A 24,690-nucleotide genomic window follows, 5' to 3' on the forward strand; every position below is an offset into this window, starting at 1 on the left:
TTAAGTTAGCATATTCCTTAGCATGAAATATATTCTAGACACTTGTCATTATAGAAATGGTCAATAATTTGAATCATATCTTTTTGTGAAAGAAAAATGTGTAGCACATCTTTCAGTTCAAATCTTTTAACGACTCTGCCATGAGATAAGCAGTGAGTCATCTGAATGGTACAAAACATTTTCATGGTCACTCTCTGTGATAGTTTTAAAAAAGGTCCACAAATGTTTTAACAGGCCTCCATGCACAGCTGGAGTTTGTCTCCTGCTCTTCAACCCCAGCAGGTTTTTGTGATCACCATTCAAGACCAATAGAGCAGGACTTATAAGCTAAGTGAGAAAAGACACTGGGGCTTCTGTAGGTGTATCTTGGGCTCTGGGCACCTCCAACCATCGTAGGAGAAGTCTGGCTACCCTGAGGCCACCATGTGCAGATACCAGACAGCAGGAGATCTGGAGGAGTGCCAGCTGTTCCAACCCCAGCTGTTAGATGACTGCAGCCTCATGAGAGACCCAAGCCAGAACTGCCTTGCTGGACAGCACCTCCACTGCTGACCCACTGCAACAGTGAGAGATAACACAAGTGTGGTTTTATCTACTAAGCTTTGGAGAAATTTGTTACACAACACTAGATACTACACATATAGTAATTCATTTAATTCTCACGATAACCCCATGAGTTATCATCAGCCCCCTTTAAAAATGAGAGGACAGTGAAGCCTTGAGAGGTTTCAACTCTGTTAGAACATCTGGGATTCAGTCCCCACATAGCTGGACCTCAGAGTCTATGTGCAGTGTCTGCGGCCTCTTGGAAAGAAGAGGGCAAATGCAAGGACCAGAAGCAGTGGAAACAGTAGATCCTGGTGGAAGACTAGATATGGGAGGTGAAGGAAAGGAAGCCTCAAATAGAGCCTGGAGGTTTTGAAGAAACACAGGAAACAAAGTAAGTTTAGGGAGGAGGATTATGAATTTGGATATTGTTTAGTTGGGTGTGTCACTGGTACCTACAAAGGAAGATGGCCCACAGGAATTTGGGGGCAAAGTCAAGGCCCTGGAAGTGCGTTCTGGAATCAAGTGCCTTCTGAAGATGAGATCATAAAGGGAAAGGGTGTTCAGCCAGAAGAGAAGAGGAAGAAGGACAAAGGCTTAGGGAGTGCCTCCTTGTTTAGTTTATGACACACATGACCATTTGTGATTAAGCTCCCAGAGTTTTCAGAATTTTTAAATGCGTGCTATACAGCGTCTGTGGATATAGAATGAGATAACAGATTCCACAAAGCAGACAACATTTACTAATCTTACATTTGCATAAGAAGTTTATGAATTGCTGCCTTGAGAAACTGGATGTTCTCTGTCAATAAGCCAAACCTAGAGCAGATGCGATGGCACAGAGACTGGCAGAAATAAATGCTGGGAACACTAATAAACCACTTGTGGATCTCAAGTATCCCACAGAATGAATATATTCATTTCAGGTGAATATCCGGGTTTTGGGAGACTTGACATCTTTTTCACATGGTGGACCTTCTTTAAGAAAATGATTACATGACACCAAAAGCAAAGGCAACAAAAGCAAAAATAAATAAGTGGGACCACATGAAACTAAAAAGCTTCTGCACAGCAAAGGAAACCATCAACAAAATTAAAAGGCAACCTATGGAATCACAGAAAAGTTGCAAACCACACATCCAATAAGGAGTTAATATCCAAAATATACAGGGAATTCATGCAACTCAATAGCAAAAGTAAATAAATAAATAATTTAAAAATAGGAAAAGGGCCTGAATAGACACTTTTCCAAAGAAGAAATACCAATGGCCAACAGGTACATGAAAAGGTGCTCAACATCACTAATCATCAGGGAAATGCAAATCAAAACCACAGTGAGATATCTCCTCACACCTGTTAGGATTGCTATTATCAAAAAGGCAAGAGACAGCAAATGCTGGCAAGGATGTGGAGAAAAGGGAACACTTGTACACTCTTGCTGGGAATGTAAACTGGTACAGCTACCATGGAAAACAGTATGGAGATACCTCAAGAAATTAAACATAGAATTATCATATGATCCAACAACCCCACTTCTGGGTGTACAAAGGAAACAAAATCATTATCTCAAAGAGATATCTGTACTACCATATTCATTGCAGCCTTTATTCACAATAGCCAAGGTATGGAAACAACCTAAGTGCTCAATGACAAATAAATGGATAAAGAAAATGTGATACACATGTGTGTGCATGCACACACACACACACACAGAGGAATATTACTGTTTTTTTTATATTCATTCATTTTAAAATATTTATTCATTATTTTGCTGCACTTAGTTGTGGCAGGCGGGCTCCTTAGTGGTGGCACGCAAACTCTTCGTTTCGGCATGCATGTGGGATCTAGATCCCTGACCAGGGACCAAACCCGGGCCCCCCTGCATTGGGAGCTTGGAGTCTTATCCACTGCACCACCAGGGAAGTCCCTATTGTCTTAAAAAGATGGAAATCCTGCCATCTGTGAAAACATGGATGAATCTGGAGGGCATCATACTAAGTGAAATAAGCCAGACAGAAGAAGAAAAGTGCTGTATGGTATATTCTTCTGTCAACTTCCCACTGAAAGTTCTTTCTTCTAGGCTATAACAGTAAACCGGCCACCATGGCTCCATTCCCACATAGCCTTCCCCTCACCACTGGAATTTTAGGCATAAATCTGATGGTCTCACTCACTACCTTGCTTAAATGCTTTCATTAGTTACCCATTGCCTAAATAGTAAAGCTCAAATGTTTTTGTGTGGCTATTCTCATTTTTCTTTCCCTTCCCCAAAATTCCTTCTCCTCCAAATGTGGAAATTCCGTAATTGATCTTTTCTTGTCTATTGATCTTGGGCCAGGCACCTGACTCTAGCCAGGCCACCCTAGACATTTTGACTTGGGACTGACAGTCAATTTCTCTTTGGATGCCTGCAGCATGCAAAAGCTCAGAAGCAGTTACTGGCCATGTTTTCTGCCAAGTGAACCAGAAGAGTGGAGAAATCCAATTATAAGACAGAGAAAGAATGAAGGTGGGCAGCAAAGCTGAGCCCAGAGGTAGGAGACCGAGTCCTCAATCCCAGCTCTTCTTTGGGTCTAGTTGCATCCTTGTCCTGGAGTCTAACGTCAGACAAGTCAGACTCCTGACAATAAATCCCCCCTTGTAGACGAATGTGACCTGAGTTCCTGATACCTGCACCTAAGTCAGTCCTAATTCCACTGTATATGGCGACTTGGCGGTTCAGTCACAACCTGCCTTGCTGGCTTCATCACCCAGTGTTCTGACCACCCCTTCATCTCATTGCACACTCCCTCCTCTGCATCGAAGCCACACGATCACGCCAGTCTCTGTGCTCATCGTCCTTTGTATTTGCCTCTTTAGTTACATTTACCACAGTACACTGTAGAATTCCTATTTGTTTATATATTATGTTGTAAGTTCTTCAAGGACAGTCATTCATCTACGTAGCTCACTGCTTAACACAAATGTTTGATAAATCAGGTTATTCCAACAAATGAAGTGAATTAGTATTTGCCACACAGGCTCTAGCAAGTTTGCCCCCCAAAAGATTTGACCAACCTATTGTCTTATTATTTAAAAAGCAGTCTTTCATGAATAATGTAATTTTGTGTTTGAACAGAAGAGTAACATATATGAAATAAACTGACCGGGGAAAGCAGCACGAACTTCAGAGTCCCTAACCCCAATCCAATGCAGGGGACATGGGTTCAAGCCCTGGTCCGGGAAGATCCCACATGCCACGGAGCAACTAAGCCCGTGTGCCACAAATACTGAGCCTGCACTCTAGAGCCCGCGAGCCACAACTACTGAGCCTGTGTGCTGCAACTGCTGAAGCCTACGAGCCTAGAGCCCGTGCTCCGCAACAAAAGAAGTCACCCCAGTGAGATGCCTGCGTATCGCAATGAAGAGTAGCCCCCGCTCGCCGCAACTAGAGAACGCCCGCGCACAGCAACAAAGACCCAAAGCAGCCAAAAAAAAAAAGTCTCTAAAAACAAAACAAAACATTCTCCGAAAGAGTCTAACTAAATCAGAAATCTGAATGCAGAAATTGTGTCTTACAGTTGTCACCTACTCTTCTCTTCTTTCTCATTTTTTTTTTTTTTTTTTTGCGGTACACAGGTCTCTCACTGCTGTGGCCTCTCCCGTCGCGGAGCACAGGCTCCGGACGCACAGGCTCAGCGGCCACAGCTCACAGGCCGCTCCGCAGCATGTGGGATCTTCCCGGACTGGGGCACGAACCCGTGTCCCCTACATCGGCAGGCGGACTCTCAACCACTGCGCCACCAGGGAAGCCCTCTCACTTTTTATAGTTATTCATCCTGCTAAATTCTTCTACCTTTAAATATACAGATGCCAACCACTCTTGTGATATGTGCCATTTGCACTGAAGTGTTTGTTCTTAAACAAGTTGGATTACTCAGCCTTACAAATAAAAAAGCTACCCTATCAGCTAATTTTAATACTTAGGGTTTTTTCCTGAAAAGTTCTTTAACCTTGAATGTATTTCCAAATGGGTTAGTTTTTGTCTGTTTGATTCTAATGTATTACATACGACCTGGAAGCCAGAGGAAAACAAGAGATTTTTTTTTGTTTTATTTTATGCTCAACCTAGTAACCAAACAAAGAAAATAAACCACAATTTCTTTATGCCAAAGCTGGTTTATTGAACTTCACGAGGGCAAAGTTACAGTGACGCTATTCCATAACAAAATTATTTAACTCTAGTTTAGATTTCATGAGGAAATGTATTAGCAATATACTGTCAATAAAGCATTGTCATTAATAGCTAACTTCATTAGAATCTGGATTCGTTTCCTTTGGTGTTCTCAAATTATGACTTTTCCAAAACATATCTGAGGTTTTCAACTAAAGGTCACAGTTAAAATAAATTCATACAGGAGTTACAAAATGTGTGATTTGTGCTTTAAAAATTAATAATTATAATTTTGTAATAATTTTGTAAGTGATTTCTCAATAGTCCGTGTTTTATAAATATTTTGGAAAATATCTAAAAGCTTTACCCCATTCAACTGATAAGTATGTTCTTTTTAAACATAAAAACATATGTAGAAAAAATTAAAACAATAAATCACTACAAATGGGATACAAATATTTTAAAATTAATAAATATTAAAGTGAAAAAATAAGTCCTTTTACAGAACTTTAAAGGATACTTACTACTAACTTCTTACAAAAAGAAATAAAGTTAAATTACCTTTTAAAAAACATGAGTAATAACAGCACTTAAAAAGAAAATGTGCTTGGAAAGTCTGTAAACTTTCTTCCCCCACTTTAGAAAATGTTTTGATAAGCAATAAACAGATTCCCTTCTTTAAAAAACTGTTATGCCCATGACAATTATAACAGCTGTCACTGTTTTACTATAAAAATAGGTGAAAATCAACACTAATTTAGACAAAGTCAAACCATTTTTAATTCTACCATGATAAGAAAAATGGATTAATCTTCTTAAAAGCAAACAAAGCCAATTTGTTTTTCCTTAAGCTCTAATGTTTAAAACAGAATAATTATTTCCTGTAATTATTACTTTCCATTAGTTCATTTAATAGAATTATCTTGTTTTCATAAGTAAATTAACCAGTTAGGACCACCATCATGATTAAACAAAAAAATTCTAAACTAGATTACATCACATATTTAATTGGTTTCCCACATTCTGAAAATATTTTAAGTATAATCATCTTTTGGCTTAATTTCCTCTAAAATTATTAAGTTCAGCAATCTTTCAGAATTAGTAAATGTGCACACTTCAGATAAAGTTCATGGCTTACATTCCATTCATGTAATAGCTTCACATGCAAGCTTACTATTTCCTATGTGCAAAGTCTTAAATTCAAAATAAAAGTAGTTAGGGTAAAAAAACTTTTTGAAATATTCTTTCTACCACCAAGGGATAGACTAGATATTTTTCAATATCTAATTTATTTTTTATACTGAGGAGGAGTAGTTTGTTGTGACCATAAAAATTTAAAGATTTAAACAACAGAAGTACTGTAATGTACTATTACAGAAATAAAATGTAGACTCATAGCAATTACAGGTATGCCCTCAGAGTTACAATCCAAATGGAAGATGATTTGCTTATTCAGCCTTTAGGCATTAAATTGATTGGGGGCTGGGCGAGAGCAAGAGATACTATGTCTGACACACAGCTTGACAAAAAGCCAGGAATAGGTCTAGCCAGGAACCATGTTTAGCTATTTTCCCCCAAATTACACCTCCTCAAATCTTTCAATTGGTTTTTCAATGTTTAAAGGTATCAAAATAAAGTATAAAGCACCTTACTATCTGATTTACTTTTGCATATTGTGTAGAATTTAGTAAGAAAACAATTCAAATTACTCTTTTAAAAATAACAATGATTTTTTTTTTGTAGACCTGATTGATAGTGATTTGAAATATCAAGCATCTAGAACTGTTGGAAAGGTCATTCTTTATGGACTGAGAACCAGAAAACATTCCAGGCTCTCTCCTTCCACTGGAACTAAAGTCTTGGCTCTAAAATGTACCAATAATAATGCATTTAAGTACATTAATAATACAAAGAAAGAACTCTAGGGAGAGGCAAATACCAGTTTTTATCCTATTAAGAACACTTCCCATTCAAAGCACATACGAGTAAGTATACTAAACCCTTAATATATTTTTTCAATCCCGGAAACACAGGATTAAACAATCACTGACTCTTAAAGTCCCATCATACTCTTATTTGAAGCCTCCTCATGGGGCTCTCAATGGAAAGATGTTCTGATTCTTCCTAACTCTGCTTCACTTCAACCTCTGAAAACTAACTTTTTCCTTGTGTTGTCGCAGTGACAAACTTGATGAAGTAGATACAAAATACAAAAATAAGCATGACAATGATAAACAGTAAAGTGTCAGGATGCTCCATTATATTTGAGATTAAATTCTATGACTTATCACTGTCATACTTCAAAAGTATTCCTTTAGTCAAAATTAGATTGTACAATAAAGACTGTGATTTAGCACCAGCACGTCACTGCAGGCTTTGGTTCAGGCTTCAGGGTAATTCCGTTATCAGGGGGTTGACTAAGCATTAACGGTTTATGACTCTTCAGCTTATGAGCCAAGGTCATAAATATAGCTTCCACATGGTCATTATCATTGGGGTTTTTAGCAGAGGTTTCAAACAAAGGCATACTGTGCGTGTCAGCAAATTTTTGTGCCAAGTCTGTGGGTACCTGAATGGCACTCCTCAAGTCACATTTATTTCCAACAAGAATCCGTGGTATATCGTTGGCTAGCAAATGCTGTTTGCATTCTTCTATCCAAGACGGCAGGCTATGAAAACTCGCCATGTTGGTCATATCATACACGAAGACAACAGCATGTACATTTCTGTAGTAGTGCTGGACCATGCTCTTTCTGAATCGTTCTTGTCCTGCTGTGTCCCATAACTGGATCTGAAAGTGGGGGGAAAAAAAGAGGAAAACTGAAAGTTGCATTCCAGTTATACATACAGAAAATTTTAACCACCTTTGCATGGTCTTTCCTACTTCTTCACTTATATTACTTTGCTCCCTTCCATGATGCCTTTTCAGTGTTATTTAAGTGATCCAAATGTCATGATACTAGTCTAGTTACCTCACCATTAATGCAAGTGTCAGAACAAAGACTTCAATTTAGCACTTTAATTTCAGTAAATCAAGTTTGTTTAGAAAAATTATACCTCAAAAATTTATTTTAAAACACTAAGAGAAACAGATACCAGGTTTTAACAAACATGTAAAGTATCTAATTCCTGCAAATTTGGTTACAATATGTCCTTCCCTACATTTCACCCATCTAATTTAAAATAGTAGACTTAGGATAGATGTGAAAAGTCATGAGATCTAGCCCCCAAATCTATCTATCTATGTATCTATATATATATACACATCCCATAAAATCCAGGCCCCTTTGAAAAAAAATATATATGAAATCACTTATCTATCCTAAACATCTCTACCAATAAAAATATTCCAATACCTCCTAATGGAAATATGGGGGAGTTGGGGAAAATGATATCTGAAACTAAATGCAGGACTTCCCTGGTGGCGAAGTGGTTAAGAATCCACCTGCCGGACTTCCCTGGTGGTGCAGTGGTTGAGAGTCCGCCTGCCGATGCAGGCGACACGGGTTCGTTCCCCGGTCCGGGAAGATCCCACATGCCAAGGAGCGGCTGGACCCGTGAGCCATGGCCGCTGAGCCTGTGCGTCCGGAGCCTGTGCTCCGCAACGAGAGAAGCCACAACAGTGAGAGGCCTGCGTACCGCAAAAAAAAAAAAAAAGAATCCACCTGCCAATGCAGGGGACACGGGTTCCAGCCCCTGTCCGGGAAGATTCCACATGCTGCGGAGCAACTAAGCCCGTGTGCCACAACTACTGAGCCTGAACTCTAGAGCCCAGGAGCCACAACTACTGAAGCCCGTGTGCCTAGAGCTCGTGCTCTGCAACGAGAGAAGCCACCGCAATGAGAAGCCCGTGTACTGCAACGAAGAGTAGCCCGCGCTCGCCGCAACTAGAGAAAGCCCGCGTGCAACAACGAAGACCCAACGCAGCCAAAAATAAATAAATAAATAAGTTAATTTATTAATAGATAAATAAATAAAGCTAAATACAAGTCATGTGTTATGATTCGCTTAGAACACTGAATTTATCCTGCCTTTGTTTGGTTCCTAAAAAAAGTTAAATGATGAGGGTACTGGTCATAATGGAAAAGACTAGAGGCAGATTTGCTTAGATAGCCTAAACTGGTGATTTCTCTAGAGCAATACCGAAGGAGAGGGAAATTGAGGGGAGACTGTAGATGACACCCAGAGTAAGTAGGATGTAAGACAGGAAGCACTGAGAACACGGCGGCATATGGTACGTGCTCAATTAAGATGTAATGAATGAATAAATATATTTAAAACTGTGATTAGAGATGGAGATATTGATCACCACTCTCTCATGCTACCTTAGTTTTTAGCAGTTCTGATTTTTTTCATCTTTTTTGGTGGTAGCTCTTTTTAGTCCAAATTTCTCCATCTTTGAAATATTCTCCCTTTCTTCCAAATTAACATAAATCTAACTTTGTTCCAGGTGGAAATATAAAATACTATACAGGCATATCCTGGAGATATTGCAGATTTGGTTCCAGACCATTGAAATAAAGCAAATATCACAATAAATTGAGTCACATGAATTTTTTGGTTTCCCACTGCATATAAAAGTTATGTTTACACTATATGGTAGTTTATTAAGTGTGCAATGGTATTTATCTAAAAAAAACAGAGTACACACCTTAATTTAAAAATGATTTATTGCTAAAGAATGCTCACCATCATCTGACAAGTCAGGGTTGCCACAAAACTTCAATTTGTAAAAAATGCACCATCTGCAAGTGTAGTAAAACAAGATATGCCCGTAGAAACTTGATTTCTCAGGCTCCCTAGGAACTAGGGGGACAAGTGACACAGTTCTGGCTAATAATTTGTAAATAGTTTTTTCAGTGGGGATTTCTAGAAAAATAAACTGATTTGTGATTTTTTAAAAAAATGACAGCATTTGGCACATGCCTTTTGCACTTCTCTCGCCACACCCGTTCTGCCTGGAATGGAATATCATGCTGGGAGGCTCAGCAGCCATTTTATAAGCATGAAGAAGAGAGCCACACACAAGAATGACAGAGCAGAAGTCTAGCATAAATAGAATACAGCTGACAGCGTACTATCATACAGACTGCTGCCCCTGGTCTCCTTATTACATGAGAAAAATAAAACCTTACACGGTTAAATCACCATAGTTGAATTTCTCTTACATGTAGCTGAGTGCTATCCTAAAATTATTTGCTATGTACACTGTTTAAAACCTTTACCGCTTACAGTCACATTTACTCAGGAAAGTACAGGTTCTGCCTTGATGCGCTCCTAGAGACCACTTCACAAAGTACTTTGTTAAAAAATACCCACTTTGTGATGTAAGCAACACAGTTGACAGATGGGCCATAAAGACTCAGTATCATATAAATCAGAGGTAGAAGCAAACAGTTGTCAGCAAACTAAGAACTAATAACATCTAAGACTAAATTATTTAAATCAACAAAAATTTATTAAATACCTACTGTGTATCCACCCGTAGGTTACTTACACCACTAGGCCTTTGCTTCCTCAACAGTAAAAGTAAAATTTAGTTTCAGACCCTATAAAATAAGCATTCATAGTCTAGCTACACTAACTATGCAAAGAACTAATAAAGTAAATTATAATTTTTTAAAAATACAACTTTCCTTTTTAAGAAAAATACTTTTTTTTAATCCCAATTAACATGTTAAGAATAAAAACAGCATACAACTAAAGCTGTTTCAAGCTATAGATGTCAGAATTTATTACAAAGCTACACTGTGTACTATCAGCATAAGATTAGAAATACAGATCAGTGGAACAGAACTTAGAGTCCAGAAATAAATCCATATTATCTATGGTCAATTGATTTTCTACAAGAGTGCCAGGACAATTCAGTGAGGGAAAGCACAGACATTTCAATGAATGGTGCTGGGACAATATGCAAAAAATGAAGTTGGACCCCCTACCTCACACCATATACAAAAATTTATTCAAAATGGATGAAAGATCTAAATTTAAGTTAAAACCATAACAATCTTAGAAGAAAACATAGGGGTAAATATTTGTGACCTTGGATTAGGCAACGGTTTCTTAGCTATGACACCTAAAGCAGAACCAACAACAACAAAAAAATAGATAAACTGGACTTCATCTAAATTAAAAATGTTTGTGCTTCAAAGGACATTATCATGAAAGTGAAAAGACAACTCAAAGAATGGGAGAAAATATCTGTAAATAATACATGTGTTAGGGGTCTAGTATTCAAAATATTTAAGACCTCTTACAACTCAATAATAAAAAGACACATGACCCAACTAAAAAATCGGCAAAGGATGTGAATAGATGTTTCTCCAAAGAAAATATACAAATGTTCAGTAAGTACATGAAAAGCTGCTCAACATCATTAGCCATCAAACAAATGCAAATGGATAACAAGTGTTTGCAGAAATATGGAAAAGTGGAACTCTCATACGTTGCTGATGGGGATGTAAGTGCAGCCACTTTGGAAAAGTTTGGCAGTTCCTCAGAAAGTTAAACAGAATTTTATTTAGCCATAAAAAGGAATGAAGGGACTTCCCTGGCGGTCCAGTGGCTGAGACTTCGCCTTCCAATGCAGGGGGTGCGGGTTTGATCCCTGGTTGGGGAGCTAAGATCCCACATGCCTCGTGACCAAAAAACCAAAAAACGTAAAACAGAAGCAATATTGTAACAAATTCAATAAAGACCTTAAAAAAAAAAAGGGAATGAAGTACTGACACATGCTACAACATGGATGAGCCTCCAAAATGTGCTGAGAAGAAACCAGATACAAAAGGTCACATTTCTATGGTTCCACTTATATGAAATATCCAAAATAGACAAACCCATAAAGACAAAATATAGACTGGTAGTTGCCAGAGGCTGGGGAATGGGGAGAAACTTTAATGGGTGAGGGATCTTACTTGGAGTGATGGCAATATTTTGAAACTAGATAAAGGTGGTGGTTGTACAACGTTATGAGTGCACTGAATGGCTCAATTTAAAATAGTTACTTTGATGCTATTTGAATTTCACTTCAACAAATCAGGGAAAAAAAAGAGAGAGAGACAGTTGCCATATGACCCAGCAATTCCACTCCTATATCCAAGAGAACCGAAAAGATATGTTCACACAAAAACTTGCACACAAATGTTCATAGCAGCATTATTCATAATAGTTAAGAGGTGGAAACAACCCAAATATCCACCAACTTATGAATGGATAAATAAAATGTATGTCCATATAATGGAACATTATTCAGCCATAATAAGGAAGGAAGTACTGACACATGCTACAACATGGATGAATCTTGAAAACATTATGCTAAGCGAAAGAAGCCAGGACACAAAAGGCCATACATTGTAAGATTCCATGTATATGAAATGTCCACTATAAGGCAAGTCCCTCAAGACAGTAAGTAGATTAGTGGTTGCCAGGGTCTGAGGGAACTGGAGGAATGGGGAGTGATTGATCATGGGTATAGGGTTTCTTTCTGGGGTGATGAAACGTTCTGGAGTTAGACAGTGATGATGTTACACAGGCTTGTGAATATACTAAAAACCACTGAATTGTGTATTTTCAAATCTTAAATATCTCAGTTTTTTAGAATGAAAAAACAAAACCCACTTCAAACTGTATCTTTAACATTCAGAAGGAGATTTTGGGAATAATTTGGATGACCTACATAAAAGCTGTCCAAAGAAACTGGAACTGATCTTTTCCCTTTTAGTAACATTCTTGCAGCTCAGGTATTCAAAAATCATTTCATCGATGGATACAAAATGAACCTATATACAAAACAGAGATAGAGTCACAGATGACAGATGTATTATAGAAAACAAACTTTGGTTACTAAGGAGGAAAGCGGGGGGCAGGGGGGAGGGATAAATTGGGAGATATGGACTGAAACAGACACACTACTATATATAAAATATAACTAATAAGAACCTACTGTATAGCACAGGGAACTCTACTCAGTGCTCTGGAATGACCTATATGGGAGTAGAATCTAAAAAAGAGTGGATACATGTATAATAGATTCACTTTGCTGTACAGCAGAAACTAACACAACATTGTAAATCAACCATACGCCAATAAAAATTAATTTTAAAAAATCATTTCATCAATGAAGAATGATTTATGTTTTAAGCAGAGTATATTTTTAAGTTAAAATAATAATAAAAAGCACACAAAAAGGAAATATACCAAAACATTAACAATGGTTGTCTTTAAGGCAATTTCCCCCTTTATTTCTACTTTTCTGTTTTCCACAACAAACATACATTTGTTCTATTTGTTTTAACAAACTAAAGTTTTAAAAAAAATTATGCAGAATTTAGACCTGCCTCAAAGAACCGTAGAAGTCCTCAATAAATGTAAGTGGTGATGATTAGGATGTTTATCCCTAAGAAAACCACTTGCTTGTTTTAGGCTAGGATTGACTCAGTGATACCCCTCTTCCCATCAGTCCTGCTCAAAACATTAATCATATCAAGACTTCCAGGAAACAAGAAGTCGTAAATAATAACTCTGCACACTTTATTGGAGAACCATAAAAGAAAATACTATGTTAAGTGAGGCACTTACAAAGAAGTACAGCTGTCTCTCAGTATCCATGGGGGATTGGTTCCAGCACCCCCCAAATACCAAAATCCACGGATGCTCAAGTCCTTTATATAAAATGGTGTAGTGCTGGCATTTAACCTACACACATCCGTATACTCTAAGTCATCTCTAAATTACTTATAATACCTAATGCAAAGTAAATGCTATGTAAATACTTGCCAGCAATGGGCAAATTCAAGGTTTGCTTTCTGGAACTTTCCGGAATTTTTTTTCCTCAAATATCTCCCCATGGATATGGAGGGCCGAGTGTATCTAAAAGGAAGCTTCAAAATTTCACTCACCAAATTGCTAGAACCAGTGAAGGCATAGGACACAGACACACTGTTATGCTGCCTGCTGCCTTTCAGGTCTGCACAGGACACTGAGGTGAGGGCAAGCAGGCTTCGGAAGGAGCAGTGAGAGACCCGGCAAAGGACAGGACAACTAATAAAAACTGTCAGCCACAGAAGGCTAGAGAAAACTTTGACTGAAAGAGAGAGACACATATAGATACCCAGTGGGGAACAAACCTCAGGATAACCTAGAAAAATCTTGAGCTTTAGCTATGAGTGGAGTGGTTCACAATGCTTAAAAAGAAAAACGACACTCTGGAACCTAAGGAAGTGACATGCTTTTGTCCCAGGAAATGTTAAGTTAGGAAGTATTTTCAAAGCAATTTTTCCCAATTTAAACTTAATATCTTAAGAAAGAAAATGGCTCATAGGTGCTTCTACAAGATACTACTCCCATTTTAAACATTATAAAGATAACATAAAATATACGTTAATAATATTTCATGAATCTCTACTTTAAATTCCAATATCAAGTTCCAACAAAAATGACAACCTAATTGCTAAATACTATGGGCAGATTCTTTTTTTTTTAAATGTCTGTTCAATGCTTTGCCCAGTTTTAATTATTTGTCTTTTTATTATTGATAAAGTGCATATGTGTGCGTGTGCACGTACACATATAGATTCTGGACAATAGACCCTTGTCAGGTATATGATTTGTAAATATTTGCTCCCATTCTGTAGGTTTTCCTCTTATTTTCTTTTTTTAAAAAAATAAATTTATTTATTTATTTTTGGCTGCATTGGGTCTTTGTTGCTGTGCGCAAGCTTTCTCTAGTTGCGGTGAGCGGCGGCTACTCTTCGTTGCAGTGTGCAGGCTTCTCACTGCGGCAACTTCTCTTGTTGCGGAGCACGGGCTCTAGGCGTGCGGGCTTCAGTAGTTGTGGCACACAGTCTCAGTAGGTGTGGCTCGGGGGCTTAGTTGCTCCACGGCATGTGGGATCTTCCCAGACCAGGGCTCGAACCCGTGTCCCCTGCATTGGCAGGCAGATTCTTAACCACTGCGCCACCAGGGAAGTCCCAAAGAGCAGATTCTTACTGTTCATGAAAGCTCTTTTTAGTAGTTTTCTGACCAAAACGAGAAATGACCTGGCTAAACTGATTTAATGCTTTTTCTGCTTGACTGAAAAGGATAAAGTATTAGCCCAGATGACCTTTCTTTGTTTGATCAGCTATCAAATTTCCTCTTCCCCTGTTCTTTCAAAGAACACGTTTTTATTATTTTTTGTTTCTAAGCAGCCTATATAAAAGATCATCTGGTAATTACATAAAAGCTTCTATTAACAACTTGATGATGTAAATCAACATCATAAGGAGTGTAAGTAACATTTCAAGAGAACTCTTTCTGCTTTGGGTATACAGAGTAGAAATATGTACATCTGATGTATAGATCCAAATGGCAAATTTTTTAATTAAAAAAAAAAAAATTTTTTTTAATTTATTTTAAATTTTAGGGGTTTTTAGCTTCCCTAACAAAGAGAAGTAACAAATTTTGTGTGACTATTTGAAAGGAATACTTGAAAGGAAGAATTTAATTATAGCCTAATGAAAGGGATAGGAAGAGAGTAAGCAGGGAGAGAAAGGAAGCAAGAGCTGGGAGCCCTGGGTTGTAAATTCCAGCACTGCCACCTCCACATCACCACCACAGTTTAGGGATGGGCATGTGTCACAGTCCCCAATCAGAACCATGGAGTCTCCATTTCAGGACTGGTGTTGGGACTGGCAGAAAGAGAACTTCACTTCTGGGTTTCCAGTTACGTGAAACTAAAAAATTTCATTTTGCTTTGTTACTTTGAGTACAGAGTCCTGACACAGACTCTAAAGCAAAAGATCTTGATTACTGATTAAAGATTCCTGGAAAGTAAATAATTCTATCACATCTCACCACCTGAGTACACACACCAATGTTGCCACCTTCAAAGACGAGGTACAAGAATCACAGGCTTCTGAAATCAGGCTGGAAGAAGAATGGGACTCCGGCCTGGTTCCAGGGATCCTTCAGGTAGTAGAATGGCTTGGGTCTGTGAAAATGTATATTGCTTGTACCATACAGGCCTCACCAAACCACTGCAATACAGAATCTCTGTCAGACTAGATCCAAATATCCTAAAGTTTTCTGAGCTAAGGAGTCACAAATTAAGATTCTTTTTAGGGTACCCCAACTGTTAATACTCTCATTCTCTGAATTCCAATGCAAATCAAATCAAGAGGACCAATTTGGTATCTCCCTAACCACCATCACCACGTTTTAAGATGAATTATCAATTTAATTCTAGTAAGGTAAGGTATGAGATGATGTCTTATAAAATATGCTTTGACTTATAAACATTAGATTACTTTTAATAAAGATCAAGACAAAACAATGGAGAAGCGTAAATAATCTGATTTATATTTGGCTTCAGCATTCATTGCATATCATCTTCATCACGCTATGAAACAAAGCTCCACTCCCTATGCATGTTAACTAAATCGGGCATTTTGTTCTCATCTATCTATGCTCTCCAGCTTCAATTTCATATTCATGATTATCTCCTCCAATTCCACACTTCTAGCTGCGAATGTGACATTTCCATTTGAGTATACCACCATCTCAACAAAGAAATGACTATGAAAAAACTTTTTACGGAGCCTCTCAAAATTCAATATTCTATATTGTACTTCTCACCTCTACTAAAGGCATACCTACCTCCAGTCAACCAGACCCACACCCTCAGCCATCTGAGTCCTCTTCCTTCTCATCACCAAAAGCCAGTTACTGAAGCCTTTTGGCTTTATCATCAAAATGCCTCTCTTACCGCCTCTTTTTTTCATTAGCTTCCCTTATCACGCCGAGTTGGATTTCCAGAGCAGCCTACCAACTGATCTGCTGCCACCAAGTAGGCAGCACTTATCCATGTCCTGCATAGTTTAGAAACTGAGCCAGACACTGGAAGACGTCTACGGGGTTATCAGACACGCGCCCTGTCCTGAGCAAGACTGCGTAAGACCTAATAAAAGAGGTGGGTGGGGCTTCCCTGGTGGCGCAGTGGTTGAGAGTCCACCTGCCAATGCAGGGGGCACGGGTTTGTGCCCCGGTCCGGGAAGATCCCACATGCCAAGGAGCGGCTGGGCCCGTGAGCTATGGCCGCTGAGCCTGCGCGTCCGGAGCCTGTGCTCCGCAATGGGAGAGGCTGCAACAGTGAGAGGCCCGCGTATTGCAAAACAAAACAAACAAACAAAAAAAAGAGGTGGATGCATATATAGCACAATGAGGAAAGAGAGAGAGTTTAAAGGCGCAGGTAAGGTGCTAAAGGAAGCTGATAGAAGGAAGAAATAGAATTGAGAATGAGAGGCAGGGAGATTCCAAATACAGACACACTGAGTTGAATAAGGAAGAATTACATGTGGTGAAATATGGGAAGGGGGGATATTCCAGGCAAATAGTGGGAAATGTAAGAGGAAAACATAGGGATCAGGAAATAATTGGCTACTTGAAGGAAATTAATGGGGAAAAAATGTTAAGTTAGAAAAGAAGTCTGGAGCAAGAGAAGGAAGGCCTTATGTTAATTTAAAAAGTTGGAACTTTACAAAATAATGGAGAATTACTCAGAGCATCTGAGGCAGGGGAGATTACTCTCCCCAAAGTGATACACTCAGCTGGCATTTTGGCAACAATGTTCAAAACAGATTGAGGATTGGGGTTGGGTGAAGTTGAGCTGCTGCAACAGAGCAGAGCCTAGAAAAGATGAACTAGGATTCCAAAGGAAGGGTGAATGAGAGAAATCATCCAGGTAGAAAACTAAGTGGATTTAGGGAGCAAAGGAGAGAGGCGAGGCCTCCGGGATGAGGGTAACATCAGGACCACCTAGGTCACGTCGAGGAGAAACAGGAGAGGCAGTTTTTTTTTGTTTTTTTTGTGGTACGCGGGCCTCCCACTGTTGTGGCCTCTCCTGATGCGGAGCACAGGCTCCGGACGCACAGGCTCAGCGGCCATGGCTCACGGGCCCAGCCGCTCCTTGGCATGTGGGATCTTCCCGGACCGGGGCACGAACCCGTGTCCCCTGCATCGGCAGGTGGACTTCCAACCACTGCGCCACCAGGGAAGCCCAGGAGAGGCAGATTTGACAGGGACGATGAACTCACATCGGAATTTTGAGGGGAGGGAGGGATTATCCAAATAGCCATGTCTACAAAACAATAGGAAACGCAGAATGACAGATGAGGAGAGAGGTCTGGGCCAAACAAAGATTTGGAAGTTATCCTCATAGAAGGGACAGGCGAAGTCAAGAGACTTCTAAAGGAGAGGATGTAGATAGTAAAACAGGTCACGGGGCAGATCGAGTCTCTCTCAGGATTCATCCTCAATAGCTGCCACATTTATCTTCCTAGAACACTTGGACTCTTTGCCACACATACAAAATCAAGCTACATCCTGTTTTCCAAACTCTTCGGAAACGTTGCTACCAAAACCTTCGCAGTCTTCTCACTTGCCACTTTCTCACGGGAACCTTTAATCCTGCAGGAGCATCCTGCTGACGTTCCCCATCAAAATCTCCAAGTGAGAACGATCCTTCCACCAACATCCAAACCGATAACTTGGCACTCACCTACTGCCTGGTTCTGCTAGTCATCTTTTTAGGTATATAAATCTTAACCCTATCTAGGACAGCAAATCATCTACGAAGTGTATCAGGGTCAGCAAACTTTTTCTGTGTATCTTAGGCTTTGCAGGCCTAACAGTCTCTATCACAACCACTGCTCAACTCTGCCATTGTTGTGCAAAAGCAAGCACAATATGTAAACAAATGAGCCTAGCTGTGTTTCAATACAACTTTATTTAGGGACACTGAAATTTAAGTTTCATAAAATTTTCACTTGTCATGAAATCTTATTCCTTCGATTTTTTCCCCCCTACCATTTAAAAAATGTAAAAATCGGGACTTCCCTGGTGGTCCAGTGGCTAAGACTCCGTGCTCCCAATGCAGGGGGCCTGGGTTCGATCCCTGGTCAGGGAACTAGATCCCGAATGCCACAACTAAGAGTTCTCAGGCCGCAACTAAAAGCTCCTCCCGCATGCCGCAACTAGAAGATCCCACGTGCTGCAACTAAGACCTGCTGCAGCCAAATAAATAAAAATATTTTTTTAATGTAAAAATCATTCTTAGCTTGCAGGCCATATAAAAACAGGCAGCGGTGCATAGATGGTTACTGGACTTATTGTGGTGATCATTTCATAATGTATGCAAATATCAAATCACTATGTAGTACACCTGAAACTAACATAATATTGTACGTCAACCATATTTCAACTTAAAAAAACTAACAGAAAAACAAATTAAAAAAACAGGCAGCAGACCGTGTTTAGCCCTCAAGCATGGTTTGCTGATTCCTGCACTGAATCATAATTCTTTTTGCCTAACAAAATGTCTTCTTTCCAACAATTACTCATTAAGTGTTTGACTGACCAATGGGGCAAGAAGTCCTGGTTGTTTTCCTTTAGTTAATATTAACATGGGAAAGTTTCATATCACTACAAATAATAAGTAAGCTATCTCAAAGTTCAAATAGGAACTGATGATCCCTAGTTGAAAAAGAGATTAAATCCAACACTAGGCTTTAATGATTCTGTTGGTGTCTGCCATCGTCACACGCTGATACTAAAGGAGTATGGCTATGAGGATACACATACAAGGAAGGAGCATAAGGATTAGAGTCTCAATTTAAAAATCAAATGTATTTTTATTTCAGGAATTAATTTTATAATTTTTTATTTAACTTCCAAAATTCTACAAACAAGATTTTACTCTTTCAATTATACATATATAGTACTTAGGACAGACTAACGAATATAGAGTTAATTACATTTCGTAAAACATTTTAAGTGATTCTGAAATAGCAATGCTGTAAGACATGCTCTCTGAAAAATTTCCAGGCCACAAAACATTTAACACAATATCTCACTTTTATCAAACAAATAAAATAATGCCTAGAATATCATTTTATTAGTAAAGTAACATAGAGCTTTCCGGCTTTCACTTTAAGATGAAAAATTAGAAGAAATGTCATTTCAGGTTAAGCTTATAATTTTCCAAATAAATAATATGAACATTTCAGCAGCACTTAAGATATATTATAGGTTAACAAAAAAGAAGTAGCAGCAACACATGGAATAAAGCTCTTCTATATCACTTCAGGGTTTGTTTTTTTCTTTTTTAAGACACCAAAAAAAACCTTAAAATTTTTTTCCAAAATAGCCATGTCTTTTTCTACTACAGAAATCTCTGAACATTTCTGTAATCTTTTCAACCTCAATAAAAATCTCTCTCAAGTCTTACAGTTGGAGATACAAGTCAATGGATAAGGCCTTAGGAAGAATAAAAAGAGGGCGTTCCCTGGCGGTCCAGTGGTTAGGAAGGACTCGGTGCTTTCACTGCTGTGGCCCGGGTTCAACCCCTGGTCAGGGAACCCCGTAAGCGGGGCGGGGCGGGGAGGGGAGGGGAGGGGAGGGAGAAAGAAAAGAAAAGAAAAGGAAGAAAGAAAGAAAGAAAGAAACTCAGTGTCCCTATCAACTAGGATATCAACTAAGGGACCCTATCAACGTATCAGGTTAAGCTAAAGCTCAGGAAGAACAATCCCAGAGAAAAATGTTTTCTCCTTGCTCCTCTCAACCAGAAGGATCAATTCTGTGCTCCCAGCTTCATCACATCTGTGGTTCTGGTTTACTTATCACTGCCAGCACTAATCCCAGTAGCCAAGCCTTCGATGTTACGCACTGGACATATTTTATATTTAATATGCTGTAAGTATCTCTTAAATTTGCACCTGATTCATCTGTGATCTTAAAGTATAAATGGCAACCCGGAGGCAGATAAAGGGCCACTGAACCCCAACTCCTCCCCTGCCTCCATCCCCTCTATTTTGTTATTATCCTGCTTCCATGTGAGGGGAATTTCTCTTCCCTTCAGCTGTGTGCCTATGCCCTACTCTATCTCTGTTTCACTCTCTGGTTGTGCAGCTGGAGAACTGATGGTGCCAAAGAGAAAAAGTGATGTTAAACCACCAGGGAGGAAGAATCTTCTTAAGATTACCAACTATGGAGCCAGGTGCCTTATATATGTTCTCATCTATCCCTCATATTAGCCTGATGTGGTACTATTATCCCAATTTTTCAGATGAGAAAATAGTCTCCAAAAGATTAAGGAAACTGCCTAACGACTGGAGTAACCAACCACCCCAGTTTGCCTGAGACTGAGGGGGTTCCTGGGAATGTGGGACTTCAGTTTTAAAATTGGGACAGTTTTGGGCAAAGCTGATCATCTACTAAGGACACACAGCCCTTTCATAGGTTCGGATTTGAGCCAGGTCAGTTGGGCGCCAAAGCCCATGCACTTTTTCTCAGAACTCCTTCTTCTAACAAACTCCCTCTCAAACCTCAGAAAGAAGTCCCACTACTTTCCTCCCCGAAAGGTTCCTTGGCCTAACTTAATTCTGATGGAAAAGAGCCTCTTATTCTACTCTTTCTTTGCAATGTATAGAAATCTTTCTTAACTCACTAACACGGTGCACCCAAAGGACCAGCACTCACAGCTTGCATGGGACAATGAAAAATTAAAGTGAAGATTAAAAAGCAAAAGGGCCTACAGAAGACTGATGTCTTTTCAACCCTATTTCTCCTTTACTATCATTAGCAGTAAAACCCCTTTGGGGGTGGGAAGGTGAGGCAGTGGTTAGGCAACTAAAAAATAAATTGTTTGTGCCTCAAGGATGTGAGGATGGGAATGAAGTGAGGCTATTTTTTCCCCATGGGGGACTAAGGTAAAGATGAACATCCTAATTTAAAGTGAAAAAATAAATGCAGTATAAGGAAGGCAGAGCAGGTCCTCGGGCCCACGTGTTTTAAGCGACGGTATCAGCAGGTAGCTGAGGGGTTAGTGGTGGCTCAGACTCAAGAAGTGTGTCTAAGGATTACATCATCAGGAGGCCTCAGCCCTGTCACTGATCCTTATTCTCCAATGTCCCCATTGCAACCCCTCAGAACCCCAGGCTTGGTCTTGGGCTTACCAGCTTCTCCATTGTTACTGTGTCTCCAGTCTCGGGAACCAATAAGAAGAAGACTTGAAAGCGGGTGGCACTGAGAATGTGCTCTGGCAACCCAAGTAGGAACCAAGTACAAATTACAGAATGTTTCTGCAGGAAAAGATTCTTCTCAACAACTCAGTGTCATACCAAAACTACTGTAACAAAGCTGTATGCAAAAGATCTAAGTACTTCCTCAAAGGCAAAGGGGCTTTACTTCCACAGTACCTAGGGCAGTGCTAAAATGAATGTTTAACAAATAGTATTTCCTAAATGAAATTCCCATGCTTGAGAAATTTCACTGTCTTTCCTTCGGTCTTACTTCACTAACTCCCAGCACGTGAGACACAGCCCACGAGTCAGTGGATACACCCTACACTCTGGCTACTCAATGTATGGTCCACAGACTAGCTGCATCTGCATCACCTGAGACATGACCGAATTAGAATTTGTATTTACTTAAAAAAAAAATCCCCAGGCAAATCTCATGCACATCAAAGTTGGAGAAGCACTGCCTTAAGAAGTTTGCTATATACAAATCCTTCCAATCCCCAACTCCCATCTCCACACCAGCGTTTGAAAAGATGGAGCGCACGCCCCGCACCGGGCCAGCAATTAACCCACGGAGCGGTTGGGACCCTTGTCATCCCTGGTACAACCTTCCTCCTTGACAGTCTGCCATCCACTCACCATCCGCTCACCTTGATACGCTCCCCATCAATCTCCACCGCTCGTTCTCGGAAATCCACCCCGATAGTAGCCTCGGTGCGGTCGGGGAAGCGGCCGGCGCAGAAGCGGTAGGTCAGGCACGTCTTGCCCACATTGGAGTCGCCAATCACGATGATCTTGAAGATGCGGGAGCGAGCCGGAGGCAGAAACCCTGAGGCCCCTGACATCGCACCGCTGGATGAGAAGCTCGCCTCGAGCGACGACTCCATCTCCGAAGCCATTCTCCTGCCCCGCCCCAAACCGAGGCGGAGGAAAGGAGACGCAGAGAGGCTGGGAGATTACGCCACCGTCAGCGAGCTCGCCCAGTCCGCGGGCTCCGTAGCTCAACGTCCCGGGAGCCACCGCCCTCCGGGCCGCCAGCGCGCATGCGCACCTTCCCGTCCCACCCCGCCCCGCGCAGGTGTGGCGTTCCCCCAGACCAGCCTCGCCGACCCTACCGCCCAGCCCGCGGCTCTACCCCGGCGTCACTCAGGCCTGCGCCGTCTACCTGGGAAGGAACGGGGCCTGTCGGGGGCTTGACGGTGGCGCGGAAGGCCAGCTGCCGAGAGGCCGAGCAGAGCGCCCCAAGCCCGGCACCCTGGCTGGCCCGGCCCCGCCACGTCCAAGGCTCCCGCCCCCCGGAGGAAGCCGCGCGAGCACTCTGGGGGCGGGGAGAGAAAGACTGCTGAAGGGAAGGAGGTGCCACCAGGCACTCTCTCGCGAGAGGGCCGAAGAGCCGTTTCGGCGGGGGCGTGTGCCTGCTGAGGACGTGTAAGGTCTCCGGAAGCTTCGGCGTCACGTTCGGCGCTCTCACCGACGTATATCTGTGGGGATTCCCCGGAGCTGGAGGTGGAGGCGGGTTCCCTTGGCTTGCAGCTGTGGGCGGGCTTCTCTCCCTGCCTCCTCCGGGCTCTCGGGACCGCGGGCGTTGGGACAGTGACAGGGGCTGGGGAGGTGGAGGGCTGGGGGGTGCGAGGCTCCGCCGGAGGCCCGCCGGGCGCGGGAAGCCGTTAGAAGCGAGCGCCGGGCCGCGCGGAGCTTGAGTCTTGGCAGGAGCATGGCTGTCAGTGAGCAGGCGGGAGTTGGAGGCCGCCCGCCGCCTCCGCGCGGAGGCTTTCGTTAGGCGCGGGGCACCGGCCCAAGAGGTAGAGCAGGTGGACCCTTCGGTGGCGTTGAACCCGGGAGCTGGTACTAGACGGCCTCTCTGGTGAGAGTAAAACCCACTGTGCCCTAGTTGTGTCTTCGTGCCTGGGTGACGGTAGCGGAGCCATTAAATATTACAGAGCGCACACAGAAGTTCTCTAGATCCATATATCCGAGGAAAATGGTAATAGGCGAGACCACCCAGCATTAAAGAGTCTCTGGATCACTGAGACTCTTCTGAGGAAACGTACCATACATTAAGTCATAGAAAAGGTCCAAAATGTGCAACCATATCGCTTTTTGTGAGAAGTGGTGTTTTGCAATGCCAAGACTGGGGTTTGGGGGTGTTTTGTTTTTTCTGTTTGAGCACATAGTTATGCCGTTTGGAAATTCAGGGACTGTGGAGAGGAGGACAGGCATGCCTTAAATAGAATGAGGGCAACAGTAGAGCACTGAAAGTACTAGGGAAGGAGATAGACTGCTTATTTCTTAAATTTATTTATTTATTTATTTATTTTTGGCTGCATTGGGTCTTCGTTGTTGGGTCTTCGTTGCCGTACGCGGGCTTCTCATTGCGATGGCTTCTGTTGCAGAGCACGGGCTTTAGGCGCGCGGGTTTCAGTAGTTGTGGCATGTGGGCTCAGTAGCTGTGGCGCACGGGCTTAGTTGCTCTGCGGCATGTGGGATCTTCCCGGACCAGGGCTCGAACCCGTGTCCCCTGCATTGGCAGGCAGATTCTTAACCACTGTGCCCCGAGGGAAGCCCCTAAGCTGCTTATTTCAATAGATAAAATGAAAATGTGGTCAGAGAGAATTTGTGGTAGAACCTGAGCATGCCGAGTTGCCAGGAATTTGCAAAAGTCTTTAATATACAGTAATTTCCACTACGATAGAAAAACTTTGTACAGTTACTGATATACCAACTTATGTTAGCCAGGGGGAAAAAGTTTAGACATCTGGTTGAATGTGTTTGCCAATTATATTTATTCAGTTTCCTGTTACAAAACCAGAACATGGCCTGGAAAATCCTCATTGTTTACCTGTGACATTATTTCCGTGAAGAGTAATCATCCCAGAAGCTATTAGAGGGCCTTGGAATATATTCATCTGACCTATTCTACCTATCCCATTTAAAGGA

The 24,690-nt window shown here is 41.1% G+C and overlaps 1 protein-coding gene across 1 annotated transcript; it reads right to left on the bottom strand.

Moving 5' to 3' along the window:
- Positions 1-7,049: 7,049 nt before the first annotated feature.
- RAB33B (RAB33B, member RAS oncogene family) lies at positions 7,050-22,652 on the bottom strand (the record flags this gene model as incomplete). Its single annotated transcript, XM_079699023.1, has 2 exons — positions 7,050-7,490; positions 22,404-22,652. The coding sequence occupies 2 exons, from the start codon at positions 22,650-22,652 to the stop codon at positions 7,050-7,052; spliced, it is 690 nt and encodes a 229-aa protein (XP_079555149.1).
- Positions 22,653-24,690: the final 2,038 nt, after the last annotated feature.

The sequence above is a fragment of the Hyperoodon ampullatus genome, assembly GCF_949752795.1.
Source record: "Hyperoodon ampullatus genome assembly, chromosome: 1".
Classification (NCBI taxonomy): Eukaryota; Metazoa; Chordata; class Mammalia; order Artiodactyla; family Ziphiidae; genus Hyperoodon; species Hyperoodon ampullatus.